Source organism: Panthera pardus, unplaced genomic scaffold, assembly GCF_024362965.1.
Source record: "Panthera pardus isolate Hobbes unplaced genomic scaffold, ASM2436296v1 HiC_scaffold_6, whole genome shotgun sequence".
NCBI classification, from domain to species: domain Eukaryota; kingdom Metazoa; phylum Chordata; class Mammalia; order Carnivora; family Felidae; genus Panthera; species Panthera pardus.
Genome location: NW_026526991.1, coordinates 33560442 through 33577862, shown reverse-complemented (window position 1 = coordinate 33577862; position 17421 = coordinate 33560442). Strand labels below are relative to the sequence as shown.

The 17421-nt window shown below is 36.2% G+C and overlaps 1 protein-coding gene across 1 annotated transcript in view; it reads right to left on the bottom strand.

The window, feature by feature from the left end:
• Positions 1–12698: 12698 nt before the first annotated feature.
• RASSF9 (Ras association domain family member 9) overlaps positions 12699–17421 on the bottom strand; it is a 30565-nt gene continuing 25842 nt past the window's right edge. The window contains exon 2 of the mRNA XM_019434720.2: positions 12699–16160. Coding sequence (XP_019290265.1) covers positions 14900–16160 — 1261 coding nt within the window. The 3' untranslated portion in view covers positions 12699–14899. The remainder of the gene's footprint in view (positions 16161–17421) is intronic.

The following is a 17421-nucleotide window of genomic DNA, read 5'->3' as shown; positions in this document are numbered from 1 at the left end:
CAGAATACTTGATTTCCAATTATTCTTTTAAGAAACATTAGCCTACATTTGGGTTATCATTCACTTGAAAGGAATATTTGTTTCCCACATTGTTTTTAAAACACCTTGAACACGTTTGTGTAAGAAGAGATTTCATCTTTTCCAAGCTTAATTATAATCATATTTTTCAGCATATGTCTAGACTTGAGGCAACATAATATTATATATAACACCAACTAGACTGCCTCTTGACCGAGGGGTGCGCCTGCAGCTGACACAGGCCCATATTTGTGTTCAGCTGTCTATGATTTTCTATAAGAACATGATTCAGCCTTTTACCAGGACTGAGCTTCTCTTGTGATCAGTGGAACATTTGGCCAACTTGATTTTTTATTTCATTTTTTTTATTACAGATATAGCATATTCTCACTGTGGAGAACTGGAATATATAATTGGATCAAATGAAAAAATTAAAACAAGTTTTTACCTAGAACACCTCTGTTACTATTCTGATGTATGTTCTTCTAGTTTTTCCCCTATATTTACATAAATCAATATAGGTGAATGCATTATTTATTTGTGTGTGTGTGTATGTGTGTGTGTAGTTGCATAGAAAAAAATGGATGGTTGATGGACATACCTTATGTTAACATGCTCTTTTATGAATTCTTAGTACTGTAATATCTATCTTTTGCTCCTCTGCATCTATGAACATTTTGGGGCAAACACTAACCTATTAACAATTGCCCCCTTATTTTAGAAATATGAACATCTGTATATCCCTTTGAATCTAGTATGCAAATGTGTTCTTCAACTCATGTAAAATCAAATGTAATGGAAACAAAGCTTTATCTACTGAGTTCAAGGCAAAATAAAATTAGCTGACTACTTAATAAAGTAAAATTAGAAAAAATTAAAGATTCTGGGCTAAATTACTTCTCAATGACTATGAGAAAATAATTGCTAAAACTACATTTTAATTTGGATTAGAGAAGACGCTGTTACCTAAAATGTTTCATAAAATGCTATGTCAGTTGGTCTTTTTAGGTGTAACCGAGAAGAAAGGAGTTTAGTAACTAGGTAAGTTTGGACATAGGTATCTTAAGTAAAGGAGTTTATTTGTCATGGTTGTTTCTTAGTGTGTATTTCTTTTGTTCTTAATACAGACTCTCTAGCTCATTTTCTTCTTTTTTTAAGTTTATTTATTTAGTTTTGAGAGAGAGAATGAGAATAAGCGGGGGAGGAGCAGAGAGAGACGGAGAGAGACAGAATCCCAAGCAGGCTCCACACTGTCAGCGTGGAGCCCAATGCAGGGCTCAAACTAACACACCACAAGATCATGTCCTGAGCTGAAATTGAGAGTTGGACGCTCTCCCAACTGAGCCACCCAGACACCCCAGACTCTCTAGATCCTTTAATATGCAAATGCATACTGCAAATGTCCAGTAATGGAAAGTAGGATGCAATAATTCCCCCAAACTTTTGGCCAAGGAACTTCTCCACTCCCTATATTTAGAAAATCTGACTAGTCCTTCAGTGAAAAATTCTTAACATTCTTTTTGTATGCTTGGCACATTCTTTTTTGTAGCTTCTATTTAGTTGTCTGTCTAAGTTGTACTGTTAACCTTATGCAAATTTTCTAACATGATAACCTCATATGACTAAACTCTTAAATTCAGTAACCTTTACTCATTAGTCCCCAAGGTATTTCAACATCAATTTCTACTGCTCAATCTTCAACTCTGAGATTTTCTTTTATCACCTCTTCTGTCCCACCTCTCTCACTTCTCTCCTTGATTTGAACAAATTTCCAATCACTAAACATCACAGTCCATATTTCAATGTACTTCTTTCTTCTTTCTTCCACCTTGGGTTTGTTTATCAATATAATCAATTGGAACTCTTTAAAAAATGTGTATTTATTTTGAGAGAAAGAGCATACGGTATGTGGGGGAGGGGGGGCAGGGAGACAAAGAGGGAGAGAGAGACAATCCCAAGCAGGCTCCATGCTGTTAGCACAAAGCCAGACAAGGAGCTGGATCTCATGGACTGTGAGATATTGACCTGAGCCAAATCAAGATTGGCTTAGCCAACTGAGCCATCCAAGTGCCCCTGGAACTCTTTTAAAAGTCATTGTAATGAACAGCCTAGATTTAAGGCCACTGGTTTGTGTATTTTCTCCTAGTTACAGCAACAAGTTTTTCAATTCTAACAATGCCTTAAAATCAGCAAGTCAGAATATTGTATCTTTTTTTTTTAATATTTATTTTTGAGAGAGAGTGTGTGCATGTGAGCAGAGGAGAGACAGAGAGAGAGGAGAGACAGGATCTGAAGCAGGCTCTGCATGCTGTCAGTGCAGAGCCTAATGAGGGGTTCAAACTCACCAACTCCAAGATCATGACCTGAGCAGAAGTGACTGAGAACACTGAAATGACTGAGAATCTTTTATCTTTTACCTGTTCTTGATTGTACTGGATCTCAATTGATCTACAATTTTGTATAGCTTTTGTTTCCTTCCTCAACCATGACTCAAGTTTTCAAACACTTTCTTACACATAATATTGGTGAACATCTCTCATATCTTTTCCTGTATATTCCCAACTGCAGCCACCCTTAAGCGCCTCATCGCCTCCTGCCTACGCTTTTGCAATAGCGTCTATGCAGTATACCCTTCACAGTAATAATCTCAAAAATTTTTTGGTCATGTTATTGCCAATTTATTGCCTATTCAAATCAAATATAAACAAATGAGATACTTTTTAAAATCGCTTTTCCCAAGTGCGTTTCCTTTAGCCAGACTAGACTCCACCGATCTCTTGCTTAGTCATTAATCTTCTTATTCCTTTGCTTATGCCTTTTCTCTCTAGTTATAACTTTCCAAGTCTTTCAGGATCCAGAATGAGATTTTTGACTCATGCATTTAGTTTCAAATCTGACATTTTTGTTGTTGTTGTTATCTGTAAGGTTGAGATAATATCTCTCAGGGCTGTGAAACTGAAATGAGACAATGATTGTAAAGTCTCTTGCTAAATCTAGATCCTCAAAATGTTAGCTTCCTTTCCTAACTGATTTTCCTTCCCATATCGGCCTTCTTTAAATTTCTGTTATGTTTCCATTAAAATCATCATTTGATTCCTCAGTAAGCTCTTAGGAGGCTGCACCCCTGCCTTGAGTACTTCTTTTGTATCCACCAAAGTACTTAACATGTATTACATTCATTGTTAGGATCATCTAATATTTGTTGAATGGATTTTGCTAAAGAAATTATGAAATCTTCTACTGAAGTACAAATCAAAATCTTGCAAGTTTCAATTGTGAAGAATCTCATGGGAACTCTTAATATGTACGTTAAAAAAAAGCCACCTAACTTTTAGTATTTAAAAAGAAAACACAAAAGGAAGGAAGAAGGAAGGAAGGAAGGAAGGAAGGAAGGAAAGAGAGAGGGAGGGAAGGAAGGATTAAAATCTTATTTTTGAAAAGCAAAATATGTATACAGTTTAATACAAGATACTGACATGAGAAAGTCAAAACTCTGGTTTTATTCTCTGCCTACATTAACCATATGGTAATATTGGGAGGAAAATACTCTGGTGTGCCCTAGTTTTAATATCTCTAAAATGTAGGTAAATTCTCTTTTAACTGTCTTTCATGTGAGTTATGGTGATAGGACAATATCAAATACAGAGAAATCTTAAGGCTTTTGTAAAATTTCAAAGAACTACTATACATAAAATGAGATCATCATTGTATATACCATAAATATTGTATAGATGTGTTTCTTCCCAGATTTCTAATATTTGCTTGATTCTTATGATTTCTTATTAGTCATAGTTTTATGTTTACATATCATTCATGACACATGATATGATCTACTTTCCTCACCTGCCTCCCTTGCTGAATGTGCTACCTCAAGTTGAGGCTCAGCCAAGTTCGGCTTCTTCACCCACCCCTAGGGTTGTATGCATTAAGTTTCAGACTGTGTCTTTATTATGATTAGAGTACAGTAAACTCTCAATTATCTGTGATAATGGGTTACTTGGAGAGCCTAAATAAACAAATTGCTTTGGGGATCTGTCACCTTGAGTAAACTCTCTGATCCCTTGGGAGTGGCAGAAAGGGTAGGGTAGGAGAGGCAGGCCACCTGAGTCCTCACAGGGACCAGAAGCTGCAGAGGGTAGCTTCACAGGTAACTTCTGCAATGTCCCTGGGTCATTCCTTCTCATGGATGAAAAACCTGACAAAAGTCAGAGCCTCCAGCAGCAAACATTTGTTCAGTGGATGAATAAATGAGATTTACTTGGTGAGGCTTCATGAACGTGAAATAAATAAATACATTTCACAGAAGAAATATGGTAGTAATTCATACTCTTCACTAAGGAGACATTTATCAGAGACATTTATCATTTATCATTTATCAGAGACAATTGTCTCTGAATTTGAGACATTTATCTCAGGCGGTCTATCAAATATAGTGACTGCAATAGGGCAACAAACAACAATGAAGCATTTTAAAACCAATGCTAGGGGGGCCTGGGTGGCTCAGTCAGTTAAGCATGGGACTTTGGCTCAGGTCATGATTTCACCATTCCCGAGTTTGAGCCCCCCCACCCCAAAAGAAAATGACACTAAAGTAAATATTCTTAGAAAATTAGAATTGGAACGCCAAGAGCTACATTAATGCAAAGACTGTGAGGAAGTCCCTTTCCTAGAGACAATATGTGGAAGAAAAGAAAAGGACACTTGTGAGTTCAGAGGCCCGAATCTCAGTCACAATTCCATTATTAACTATTTATAAACCTTCAATTGTCTGGGGCTCTGTTTACTCTTTTATAAGATAAGACATTTGGAGCATACGATCTCTTAAGTTTGTTTCAGACCCCAACTGTACTAAGACGATGATTAAAGAAAGATGGGATTTTTGAGAAATACGTGGATGCCAGAAGGCAGTGGTATTTGGAAACATTGAATATGAGGATTTAGTAGAGTGGGGAATCTAGGAGATCTTGAGGGTTCCAATTTGGATAGCAGATACCCAGGTAACAGTTTTAGAGACATTAGATCACTGTTACCTCCCTCAAAAAGCAGGCAAAATGAGGAGAAAGCAGCAACCAAGGTGATTCACATGTTTGACAATTAAGCACTGATTGCCTGGGAGAGCTATAAACATTTTTTTTTCTGTCTCTGACTTGTGTGTTCTTGTTCCACCATTCTAGAAATTCCCCTGGCATAATGCATAAAAACTCATTACTCACTTAGTATGGAGAAAGCATACACTCTTCAAGCCTCATTTAATCTGTATTTACAAGGAATGATGACTACTAAGCAGGGGCTTGAATTATGATTGTGAGATAGTGGGGTAAAGCATAAAGTAGTGACCACCCATGATCTCAGGTAATGGTGATAGTATGTGCACTAAGGTGCAGACAAAGGCTTACACAGCCAGTTTCAGCTGAGCTTCATGGTGACAAAGGCCCACCTGAAATGCTATAAAAGTCTACATGGAATGGCACGTGATGGCATGAAGGCTTTAATCTTATCACACACTCCGATTCCATTGTCTACAAAAAGCTCCTTGTTTATTTGTATGTATATGACAAGTGTGAAATATTTTAAGTTCAAAATAAGTAGATAATTTTAACTCTTAATAGCCATTTGATAATTTTTCATTCTCACTCATTGTAATTAATATTTGGTTTATATGTAATAGTCATGTGATTTTTCCCCTATGGTATTTTTTATCCCTTTTATCTCCATTACATCTAAAAAATTTTAAGATTTATTTATTTATTTATTTATTTATTTATTTATTGTTTTATTTATTTATTTTAAGAGAGAGAAAGAAAGAGAGCAAGGGGGGATCAGAGAGAGAGGAAGACAGAGAGAATTCCAAGCAGGCTCTGTACTGTCACTGCAGAGCCCCATTTGGGGCTCCATCTCACAAACTGTGAGATCATGACCTGAGCTGAGATCAAGAACTGGATACTTAATCAACTGAGACACCCAGGTGCCCCATCTCCAACATATGAACTGCTAAAACAATATTTTTAAAACTTTGACATCGAGAAGAAGGTCAGGTTTGGTCTCTATCCAATTATATCACACCCACTGTGTAATTCCTTCCAGGCCAAAGTTCACTCACAAATTGTCTTTTCTCTAGCTCAACTAAAGCAAAGTAAATTTAGAGGAAGATGCTTCATTTGGAAATTGGGATCTTGATAATGCCATTCTTGATGTTATCTGTTATAAAATATTTGTTATAAAATAAAATGTACTATACTTACAATAATGCATATTTGCTCAATATGTTTTTAAAAAATTTTTAATGTTTTATTATTTGTCTTTGAGAGACAGAGAGAAAGAGAGTGAGAGAGAGAGAACAGGGGAGGTACAGAAAGAGAGAGAGACAGAATCCAAAGCAGGATCCAGGCTCTGAGCTGTCAGCACAGAGCCTGATGCGGGGCTCGAACTCACAAGCTGTGCCTGAGCCGAAGTCAGACGCTTAACTGACTGGGTCACCCAGGCACCCCAGAAGTGTATCATTTTTTTTTAATTTTTTTTTAACGTTTATTGATTTTTGAGACAGAGAGAGACAGAGCATGAACGGGGGAGGGGCAGAGAGAGGGAGACACAGAGTCTGAAACAGGCTCCAGGCTCCGAGTTGTCAGCACAGGGCCCGACACGGGGCTCGAACTCACGGACTGCGAGATCATGACCTGAGCGAAGTCGGACGCTTAACCGACTGAGCCACCCAGGCGCCCCAGAAGTGTATCATTTTTAATACACAATCCATCTTCTTGGCATTTTGGAGGAAAAGAGTATAAGTCACATCAAAAATAGTTGCCATACTCTTATGACAATAGTAGTCCCACAATAGCCTAATTTCTTCTATCATTTTCACCTCCGATTAAGAACTATCTAGAAATGAAACAATAACCCTCTGTCCTTGGGCACCCACAGTCTCTAGAGCTGACTTTTAATAAGTTTCCAATTTCAGATTGCCTTTGGCTTGGGACCCTAGAACCTTTTACATCTTTTTCAAAGCCAATGACCTCTCTTGGTCATCTTGAGAATGCTTGCTCTTCACATCCTTTTATTTTAGCTTGATGAAATCTTTAGTCACCAGGTCTACTAGAATCCATAAACCACACTCAAATGGCGTTGCTTTAGAATGATTTGGGTAGCTATTTGAAAACACAAAAGATGGGGCCACATTCCTGACCTCCTTGATCACATTCTCCAGGGTGAAATTCAGGAATCTGTCTTTTAAATAGCACTCTTTGTGATTCTGTTGTGGAGACAGGTTTGGGAACTACCACAGAAAGACTCATGGCTCAGGATGGCCTCACATGTAAATATCCAGCCCAAGGACATTTTCCTTTGTGATCTGTCCTCTTTTTAGCTGACAACTGTACATTTCACTGGATGGACTCAGGAGTGGGTAGTGTTGTTGGATGCTGATATAGCCTACTTGTTCATTTTTGTGCCCTTTGTCCTTAAGGTAATTTAGTTTTTGGTCAATGATCTATACTTGAAAAGCAGAAAAATCATTAGCAATGGCTATACCAAATATCTGCACATAACCAGGGGAGAGTGACTCATGAAAATTTCACATACATAAAAGGTAATGTTGAGAAGCATTTTAAAATCTTAGTTTCAATTCTAAAAAGGTATAAAACTTTTTCCACTCTCTTGTCTGAAGTATGACAAACGCTACTTAGAGTGGGGGGAAAAACCTTTAAAAATAGGACTTGGAATGGAAAAACCTTACTTTGAATATGTACCTGTATGAATGCCAGTGTATTTGTGCTGAATGATAGACACTATAATATGTACTTTCCAAGATACTTAAATTATAATAAGGAAAGAATGGATTTGCAGGAAGGGAAAGAGGTATGTTCATTTTGAATCTAGTTTGTAAGCATATTTTTCTCAAGAATAGAAGTTTCACTGTTATTTCATTACTTACAATAATAATAGTTAACATTTATAGAACAACTCTTACGTTCCAAAATCTGTGCTAGCCCTCTTGGCAAATACTACGTGCTAATCTCTGTTAGACACTTGGGCAATATAAAAATAAAACAGGTTATTTTCCTCTCCACCTCTATTTCCAGCATAGGGTTTCTGTTGTGGAAACACAAATGGTGTTCTCTTTTTCCTGGCCGTATATTGTTTAGCTAACATAAATGTGACTTTTTTTGTCTATCAAGGTCTGTGCTAATAATGCTATAGTCCCACCCTAAGTAATTTGGAAATAAATGAGATAAGAGTGAAAATGTTGGCAGAGACAGAGTTTTGAGTTTTAACTCCCTCTTTTGTTAGTGGGCTATTTCAATTTAACCATGTGTAAGCTTTACCAGAGATAAAGAGAATAAGACCAAGAACAATAAGCAAATATCTAGTATTTGTTACGTATGTACTAAACCATTGAATGCATTACCTTATATAATTCAAGCTGAGAAAAACTGTAAGGGTTATCTAATTTGATTTTTTAACTTTTTCTTGTCTCAAAAAACATATATAGTTGGGAATCTGACATTCTGGGATTCAAATGGTTTGCTTACAGCATTTAGGCTTCTAGTTCCCAGTTAGATCTTCTCATTACACATCACTCTCTAGCTGTTTGATGTTGTAAAAGGCTCTAAAGAGCCTTAGCAAAGACAGAAGAGGGATATCATAACACAGGAAATTTTTTTAATGTGTTTAAATTATAAAAGCTCTATGTAGGTTTTAAATTTTAATTCCAGTATACTTAACATACAGTGTTATATTAGTGTATAGTGTATTAGTGTATTAGTGTATAACATACAGTGTTATATAGTATAGTGATTCAACACCTTCTATATATTACTCAGTGCTCATCATGATCCCCTCTACCTGCTTCACCCATTCCCCCAACCCCGTCCCATCTGCACCTCCCTTCTGGTAACCATCACTTCACTTAACCTCTATAATTAAGAGTCTAAATATTCTATATTTTAAAATATATTTATAAATTTTTTTAACATTTATTTATTTTTGAGAAGAGAAAGAGAGAGGTAGGGGGAGGGGCAGAGAGAGGGAGACAGAGGATCTGAAGCAGGCTCCGTGATGTGAATGCAGACCCCGATGTGGGGCTCGAGCTTGCAAACTGAGATCATGACCTGGGCAGAAATCAAGAGTTGGCTGCTTAACTGACTGAGCCACCCAGATGTCCCTAAAATATACTTATAGTGAAAAGAAATATACTAAGCCCAAATTATCACTTTAATTAAAAACTCTCAGCAAAAATTATGCATTTCCATTTTCATATGTGTTTGCTCTTTGGTATGCATGGGTTTTTTAAAACATAGTTGAAGGGCATCTGGGTGGTTAAGTTTGTTAAGCATCTGACTCTTGGTTTCGGCTTAGGTCATAATCTCAAGATTCGTGAGTTTGAGCCCTGCATTGAGCTCTGTGCTGACAGTGTGGAGCCTGGTTGGGATTCTCTGTCCCTCTACCACTCACATATGCTCTCTCTCTCAAAATAAATAAATAAACTTAAAAAAAAAGTGCTCTGTATACATTTTAATTACTCTCTTTTAAACTGGATTACATTATGGTATAGTCTCATCAACATCAATATTTACAAATCTCTCGCCCAAATAATACCTCAGAACTTAACTAAATTCATGATCGTGCTTTTAATTTGCTGTTATACATAAAGCTAGATGAATACCTAAATGCATTTGTTTTCACAAATTCTGAAAGATTTTCTTTCATTTATGATGAATGATAAGAATACTAATTGAAAACTATAATAAGTGTGGATTGTTGATAGATGCCAATATTTCCAAATTACTTTCTAATGATTTATAGCCATCATCATAAGCAAATTTAGGTGACTATTTCATTTATTTTATGTTCCAAGTGGAAAATTCTTCAGTAATCTGAATGGTGGAACTGGTGCCTGGTATCAGCTTGAATCCTAATGATGTCAAGAAGCATAAGAAATAAATACCAGGAACCCTGATAGAAATCAGAGTCACTATGGGTAAATTTAGTAACTGTTGGTTCTTTAATCCTCTACCTTTTTGTTTTTCTTTCTGGCCATTGTCTGGAATCTCAAATAATAACTTCTGTAAGCAACATTCTCTTATCTCGGAAGAATAACTAGTGTTTGAATCTATTGTCAAACATCCCTATAGATAAGGATTAAACAATACTGAAGGGAAATATGCTTCCCTCCACTGACAATTTTTTTTGAACTTTGATTTAGTTGTAGCAGAAACTACAGAATAGTCATAATGAGACAGTGGTTTCAAACACTGATAACTTGATTAGTGCTTTCTCAAGCATCAGTACCTATGGAAGCATAATAACAAAGTTTTAAAATTCTTGAAATCAACTTGGGCTGGCTGAATTCCTGGCAAATGCAGATGGTGTCAATTATTACAAAAACAATCCTAAATTGGACTCCACCCTCATGTTTACCTCCTTTTTTTAGTGGAATGTTCTATGCATTTGTAGTCAATATGGTTCTTCTTTTATTTTTAAAATATAAAGGCTGTTTTATTTTAATAATCATCAAACTCCAATATTATTACCTTGTTTGTAACTAAGGACAATATCACCCTCTCCCAGAGGGGTTAATAAGGGTATTTTTGTTTGTTTGTCCCTATGTAGGGTTGGAGGCATGCTACTGACATCCAGCAGAAGGACACAGGGGTGCTAAATGTTCTGCAATTAATGAGTTGCATGCCAAAAACTCTGCTGCCAAAATGCCAAGAGAGCTAATGTTGAGGAACATTAACAGGTTAAGCATTTTTGAGAGCGTGCACAAGCAGGGGAGAGGCAGAGGGAGAGAGAGAGATAATCTTTTATTTTAATTTTTTATTTCTTTTTGAGAGAGAGAGAGGGAGAGAGACAGAGCATAAGCAGGGGAAGGGCAGAGACAGAGGGACACACAGAATCCAAAGCAGGCTCCAGGCTCTGAGCTGTCAACACAGAGCCTGACGTGGGGCTTGAACCCATGAACCATAAGATCATGACCTGAGAGGTAGTCATACACCAATGGAACCACCAGGCGCCCAAGAGAGGGAGAATCTTAAGCAGGCTCCATGCTTGGCATAGAACCTGATGCGCAGTAAATAATAGCAGGGAAGATTTACAATCAAATATTATTACATTAAAGTGGATTTCATTCTAGAAAGCAAGATATCAGGCCATAAAACCAGCCATCCAATATATAAATGAGGACACTTTTCATGACAAATTGAAACAGAGATGTATGAAACCTAATAAAAAGTTTTATTAGGTCTCATTTGCTAGGTATTCTTATGAAATAATACCTGATCTTAACTTGTGTAAGTTAGGTCAGTAATTATAACTCCAAATAATAGAAAATTTATTTTTAATATGTCATATAACATACTCAGAAAAAACAAACAATATCACATGAAAGGGTATAACTATTTCTTTTATTATTCTGGATTAGTTACATTTGAAGAAATTATATATACTTTATATTTGTCACATCAGATTTTTAAACCAATCAGGTAGTATAAAAAGAAATAGCCTAATATTTTAAAAAATCTATATCTAGATTAAAAGGTATTCCTTTTGTCACTAGAAAAATACATTCTAAACAAAATGATAATTCTACTTTGAAAAACTATAAAATGCAGCCACAGAAATATATTTTGTCATGCACAGTAGATATTTAAATAATATAAAAATAAAATTTTAATGCATTAGAATAGCTTCTACACACTGAATGGCCATTTATTTTTTATTTTTTGAATTAGAAAGAGAAAATAAAATAGATATTTCATCTAGGATATTTCAGGGTTTTTTGGTCTACTACTATATTCAGTTCTACAGAATATATTTTTGCCCTACATGCATACAATGCAGAGGAAAATACCATAATTTAACAATTTAAGGTCTTTTAAAAAGACAATAATTGCATTCCCTTAAATCAGTAACTGTGAATTAAAAATAAAGTTAAAAAAAACCCTGCCAATTTATTTTTTTTCATAATAACACAAAGACTTAGTGTCTCCCCTAAAGAATCTATAAGTCGGATTACTATTAATGCTTTGTCTGCTAAAATGCATATTTATATATAAAATGCATGACCATTATTTACCATGTTTTAGAAACAATTTTTAAAATGGTTGCAGCCTTCAAAATTTAGCATTTCAATGCAAAAATTCAGTATGGGCAAGGAGGTAAAGAGGTTGATTGGAGGGAGTATGGTTAACAAGATAGAAGATAAGGTGATAAAATGATAAAAAATACATTGGTAGGGGGAAGTCCATAAATAAATATAAGCTAAGCCATAATATATGTGCTCCTCTATGAAAAGTACATCTAAAATAGTTCTGGGCTCAGAAATCTCACAACTGATTGAACAGAATAAATGTTTCATAGAAGAAATAACATGTTAAAAAGACAAAATGGGTACAAAATGACAGATGGAGGGGAAAAGAGGCATTCCGAGGGGAAGGATGAACAAGGTACAGTCTATGAAAATCAAAGTTGTTCCATGAAGGAAGAATAGTCAGCTTTGGTTTGCTACTTCTTAGCTGCATACACCAATTTCATAGTTAACCTGTCAGGTTACTCAATAATTTATAAACACTTTGTTTTAAAGATTCTCTACATGATTAAAACATTAACGTTTCTATCAAGTTCTGTACTTATAATTCAGATTCTCAATTTAATAAAGAATAGTTCCGTCTCCAGAGATGAGGGCATTATAGTTTAGTATATTTATTTGTATTATTATTCTAAATTAGAGGTGCACCATGGTGAATCAGAAGCTCAGACACATTTGTATAACAAAAGAACAACTAGAAATTCTAAAGTGAATTTAAGTCAATGCTTCTGCTTTCTGACAAGAGTTTTTAACATAAATTATTGTAGAAATATAGAAGTGTAATTCTTAGACTGTATCACTGTGCTTAACTGTATATAAAAGCAGAATTCAAAGATTCTAAAATCTAGTCTAATACTATTTCTTATCAGAACTTCTTTTGAATTCAGACAATTAATTATATTATATAGCAGATAAGTAATGTTCTTTTTATTATTTTCTCACTGAACAGTAATCCAAAGAAGTGGCTTTCACTTTTGGAGAACAACATTGCAATTGGTTTATCATTGATAATGATCTTCTGAATTTAATCCCCAGTAGTGAACAATGAATATATCAGTAATTTGCCTCATTGCTGAATGATTTAATGGGATTTTTGGAAATTTCTCTTTCTCAGATGACTATTCAATGACCTGCTTTTTTTTTCCCTATTAAACCCGTATTAGCCTTATTACTTACTCTATTATCACTATATTTTCCCTGGAATGGAAATTCGTACTTTCTTTACCAGCCAACTTCAACTAAGGCCTTTAGCATTATCTTGGTGCAAGAAATGATAACACAGATGCTCCCCAAAAGTGAAATACTAAAATATTATATGTATCTTCCCAAAGATTGGTGAAAAGCCTGGAGGATGGAGTAATAAAAAAGTAGGCTAAGAAACTGAGTTAAACATGCACTACAGTAAGCTTGGGAATAAAAGGGAAGAAAAAAGAAATACTGGATCTTCACCAATATCCATATATTCAAACTAAGTAAGATAATGTTCTTACTTACATGTGCACTGACATATAGGAAAAGTGTCAGGTAAAGAAAAAATAAACTGCAATAGTATTTAACAGTACAATAAAACAGTAAACTAATTGTTTCAATATGATTACATCATGTGTTTACTAGCAAGAAGCAAAGAAGGGAGAGAGAGAGAAAAAAAAAAATCTTCCCACCTAAAAACCAGGTGAAACCAAACCTAGTCTCGTACTATAATGAGTGTCACTGAAGGAAGGATCTAAACAAGCCATTCAATTTGTTGGACATTTACCAGCAAACTTGGGGGAGGAGTGGGGTTAGAACTAGTCCTTTTTTTGTTTGTTTGCACCTTAGATGAAGTTCTACAAACAAAATCTGAATTCTAGTGTACTAGAATAAAAGATTTTTGTCCATGTGAGCTCCTCTCTGTAGGTTCAGAGACAAAATGCTAATACTTATGGCATATAGACCTCTATTTTACCCACACAAAGGACCCCAAGTTGCCTCTCTTCGACTTTTGCAGACAGGGCATAAAGAAACAGTACTGTGACCCTATGATTTTCTCGGTAACCCACATCATACCTCACTCACAAAACAAACCTGCACAGGTTATTTGTTTGATCAGATTTGCTTTGTCAGAGAAAGGCCATGCATATTTCAATTTTATTAATTTTAGGCTTTAGAAAAACTGCTATTGTAATGCAGCACTTGGCCCTCTCTCATCCAATCCATCCATCCACTGCCAGAATTTGCACATATCCCAAAGGCAGCCCTTCCCACCTCCTGTCCTCTAGGTCTAAACAAGTAGAGAGGTTCAGAAAGTGAACAGAGATGATGTACATTCTAAGCATCAATGAGAAAAACCAAGACTTGAATCAATACACTTACTATACAATAGCTTTCATGTACTTTACAGATTTAAAAATTCCGATGATAGCGCTTTGAAAAAATATAGTACAGCACATTTTAATTTTACTTGTTCACGTGTCCAGTTTCAATATACTGACTGCACTATTAAGAATTAATTTTGTTTGTATAAATCATTTCCTGCAGAAGCTATAAAATATTATAATTCCCATCAAATCATTTCTGTTATACACCTGCAAGCTATTTGTGTTGCATTCCTAATAAACAGCTCATCGTCTAAACTTGTAATCATGAGGTCACTTTGGAAATCTTAAGTCAAAAATAAACTTACAAATTTCTCTAGCTTTTATTAACTTCCGAATACTTAACATGAATTACATCATTTTTCGGAACGTGATGTTTAAAATAAGGTTTCCTATTAAACAACCGTGAACAACGTTGCAGTAGCTCAGAAAGAAGCCATTCAAATTACGTTGACAGAAGCAGCACGTCTCCTACAGCTGTTTCTGAGTCCTGACTATGGTTAGAGCTGATACCAGTGTCTGAGTCTGTGTCATTTGTATACAAGTTAAGTGCTCTCGGAGTAAGGGAAGGACCGTCCCCACCGCTGTTGGGGACCTCAGATTCCTTCCCTCTGTTTTCCTTCAGTTGGCATCCATCTTTGTTGTTAAGATGAAGTGAACTGAACTCCTTGGCCAGGAATTCATATTCTTTTGCTTTCATCTGAAGCAATGAGTCAGTGTATTTAATCTCCTTCTGGATGCCACTCAAGTGAGAGTGGATTTTCAAACCGGCTTTCATGCTTTTCTCCAAATCACACTTAACATTTTCTAAATTAGAGCTTTCAAGTTCACTCGCAGCTGCCCCTTCTGCATCTTCATTTATCTCTGTGCAAACACTTTTTGCCTCTTTTTCTATTTCAGCGGAAAGCTTATCAATGAGCATTCTGTAATATGCTAATTGCTCCTCCAGGTGTACAATTCCATCGCTTTCGGTCAGGTCGTCCGGAATCTGGTTTTCATCCGAATGCAAGTCCAGTTTTTGCTTGACTTCGCTGAAACTGGGCATTAAATATGCATCCTGGACATAATTTTCTCCATCATTTTCTACCCTATCGAGATGGAACTTCGCTTCACACTTCTCAATTTCCAGATCCAGCTCTTTCATTCTCTTGACTTGCTGATGAATAGTATGGTCCTGGGAAATAATCAGATGAACTAATGTCTCCATACTATCTCGATCATGGGACACAGTGTCCTGCTTAATTTTAGCCAGTTTCCGGAAAGTTTTTCTGACTATTCTCTTTTGTTTATCTGGCGGTAACGTCTTCATGTAATTTGCTGGACTGAGTTCCCACACTTTTTCTGTGTTTTGCACTAATTTGGCTTCTGCTGTTCGCCACAGTGGAACTGGAAGGAAAGCATCTGCTTTAACCAAAACAAATTGCATATTGGGCTGCTCCTCTCCCCAAGCTTTCCAAAGCTTCAGGATTCTAGTGAGTGGAGGAAGAGCCCGTTCTGAGCCTCTCCACTTTTCTATGATGCAGTAATCACTGGGCTTCCCCAGCAGAAATCGTTTCTCTCCCAATGTAGTCTCATGTTCCTCAAGCAAAGCCTGGATGACATCAGCAGAGGTGGTGCGTTTAGTTAGCCCACAGACAATCTTCTCTTCTTGGCAAACCCAAACCACAATTTCCTTCTCTTCTGAATCCATGTCTTTAGTGGGAGATCTGAAAGAAAAACAAAGTACATTATATTTCTGTCATCACCTGTGTAAACTCAGAAAGATGGTTTAACTTTAATACCCTTTCTAGATTTTATCCTTAATGAGAGATGCATTTGAGGCTGAGACTACATAAGAATCAGAAGTTTTACTGCAAGAAAAAAAATCAAGGAAAATATCGTAACTTCCTTTTATTTCTTAGTGGGCTCTGGAAAGAGCAGTTGTCGTCAAAGACAACTGAGGCCATTTTATCTATAGAAGCCAGAGGTGATATAACTATAATTAGAACTGCTAGAGTTAAAACAATAATCAAAGTATAAATGAATAAGGGAAGATAAAATAAGATAAGTTTTGTTGGAGCCTTGGGACTAAAGACCATGGAAACATAGCATAGGAAGGAATGGTGGGATGATGCTGAGGATCACAGAGTTAAAAACAGTCCATTATTGAAGCACGTGAGTGGCTCATTCAGTTAAGCATCTGACTTTTGATATCGACTCAGGTCATGATCCCGCAGCTCATGGGTTTGAGCCCCAGGTTGGGGTCTGCTCTGACAATGCAGAGCCTACTCTCTCCCTCTCTCTCTTCCCCTCCCCTGCTCTCTCCCTCTCTCTCTCTCTCAAAAATAAATAAACATTTTTTAAAAAGCCCATTATTGAAAATAGTCATTTTTTCATTCAACAAATGCTTATTATGTGCCAACCGTGTGCCAGACGTGTCTGAAAATACTAAAGCAGTACACAAAGGTGAGAACGGGTATAAATGTGTGATCAGTATAATAACAGGTAGTGGTAAATACTAGAAAGAAAATCAAACAGGATGAAGATATAGGGAATCATTTGGAAGAAAGAGAAGTCAATTTTATCCAGAGTATTAGGGAGATACTTCTCTAAGAAGATGACACTCGAACAAGGGCATACATTTTGAGAAGGCAATCAGAGACCTAAGGGAAGAATTCTAGAGTGAACAGAAGTGCAAATGCCACAAGGTACATTCTAGGGACAGAAAGAACAGGAAGGTAGTTGGAGGCTGAGGGTAGTAGAGTCAGGGGTTGTTGCTGGAGGGAAGGAAAGGTCAAGTGATAGGTGATGGGATCTAGCAGAAAGGCATACCCATTATGAGGAATTTGGGTTTTGTTCCAGTTTTAGTGAGAAGCCATGGGAAAATTTTAAGTGTAGGAGGGATATGATCAAATTTATGTTTTAAGTATATCTGGATTGTTTTTGGAATGGACTGTAAAGAAAAAAAGGAGCAAAAGCAGAGGCAGG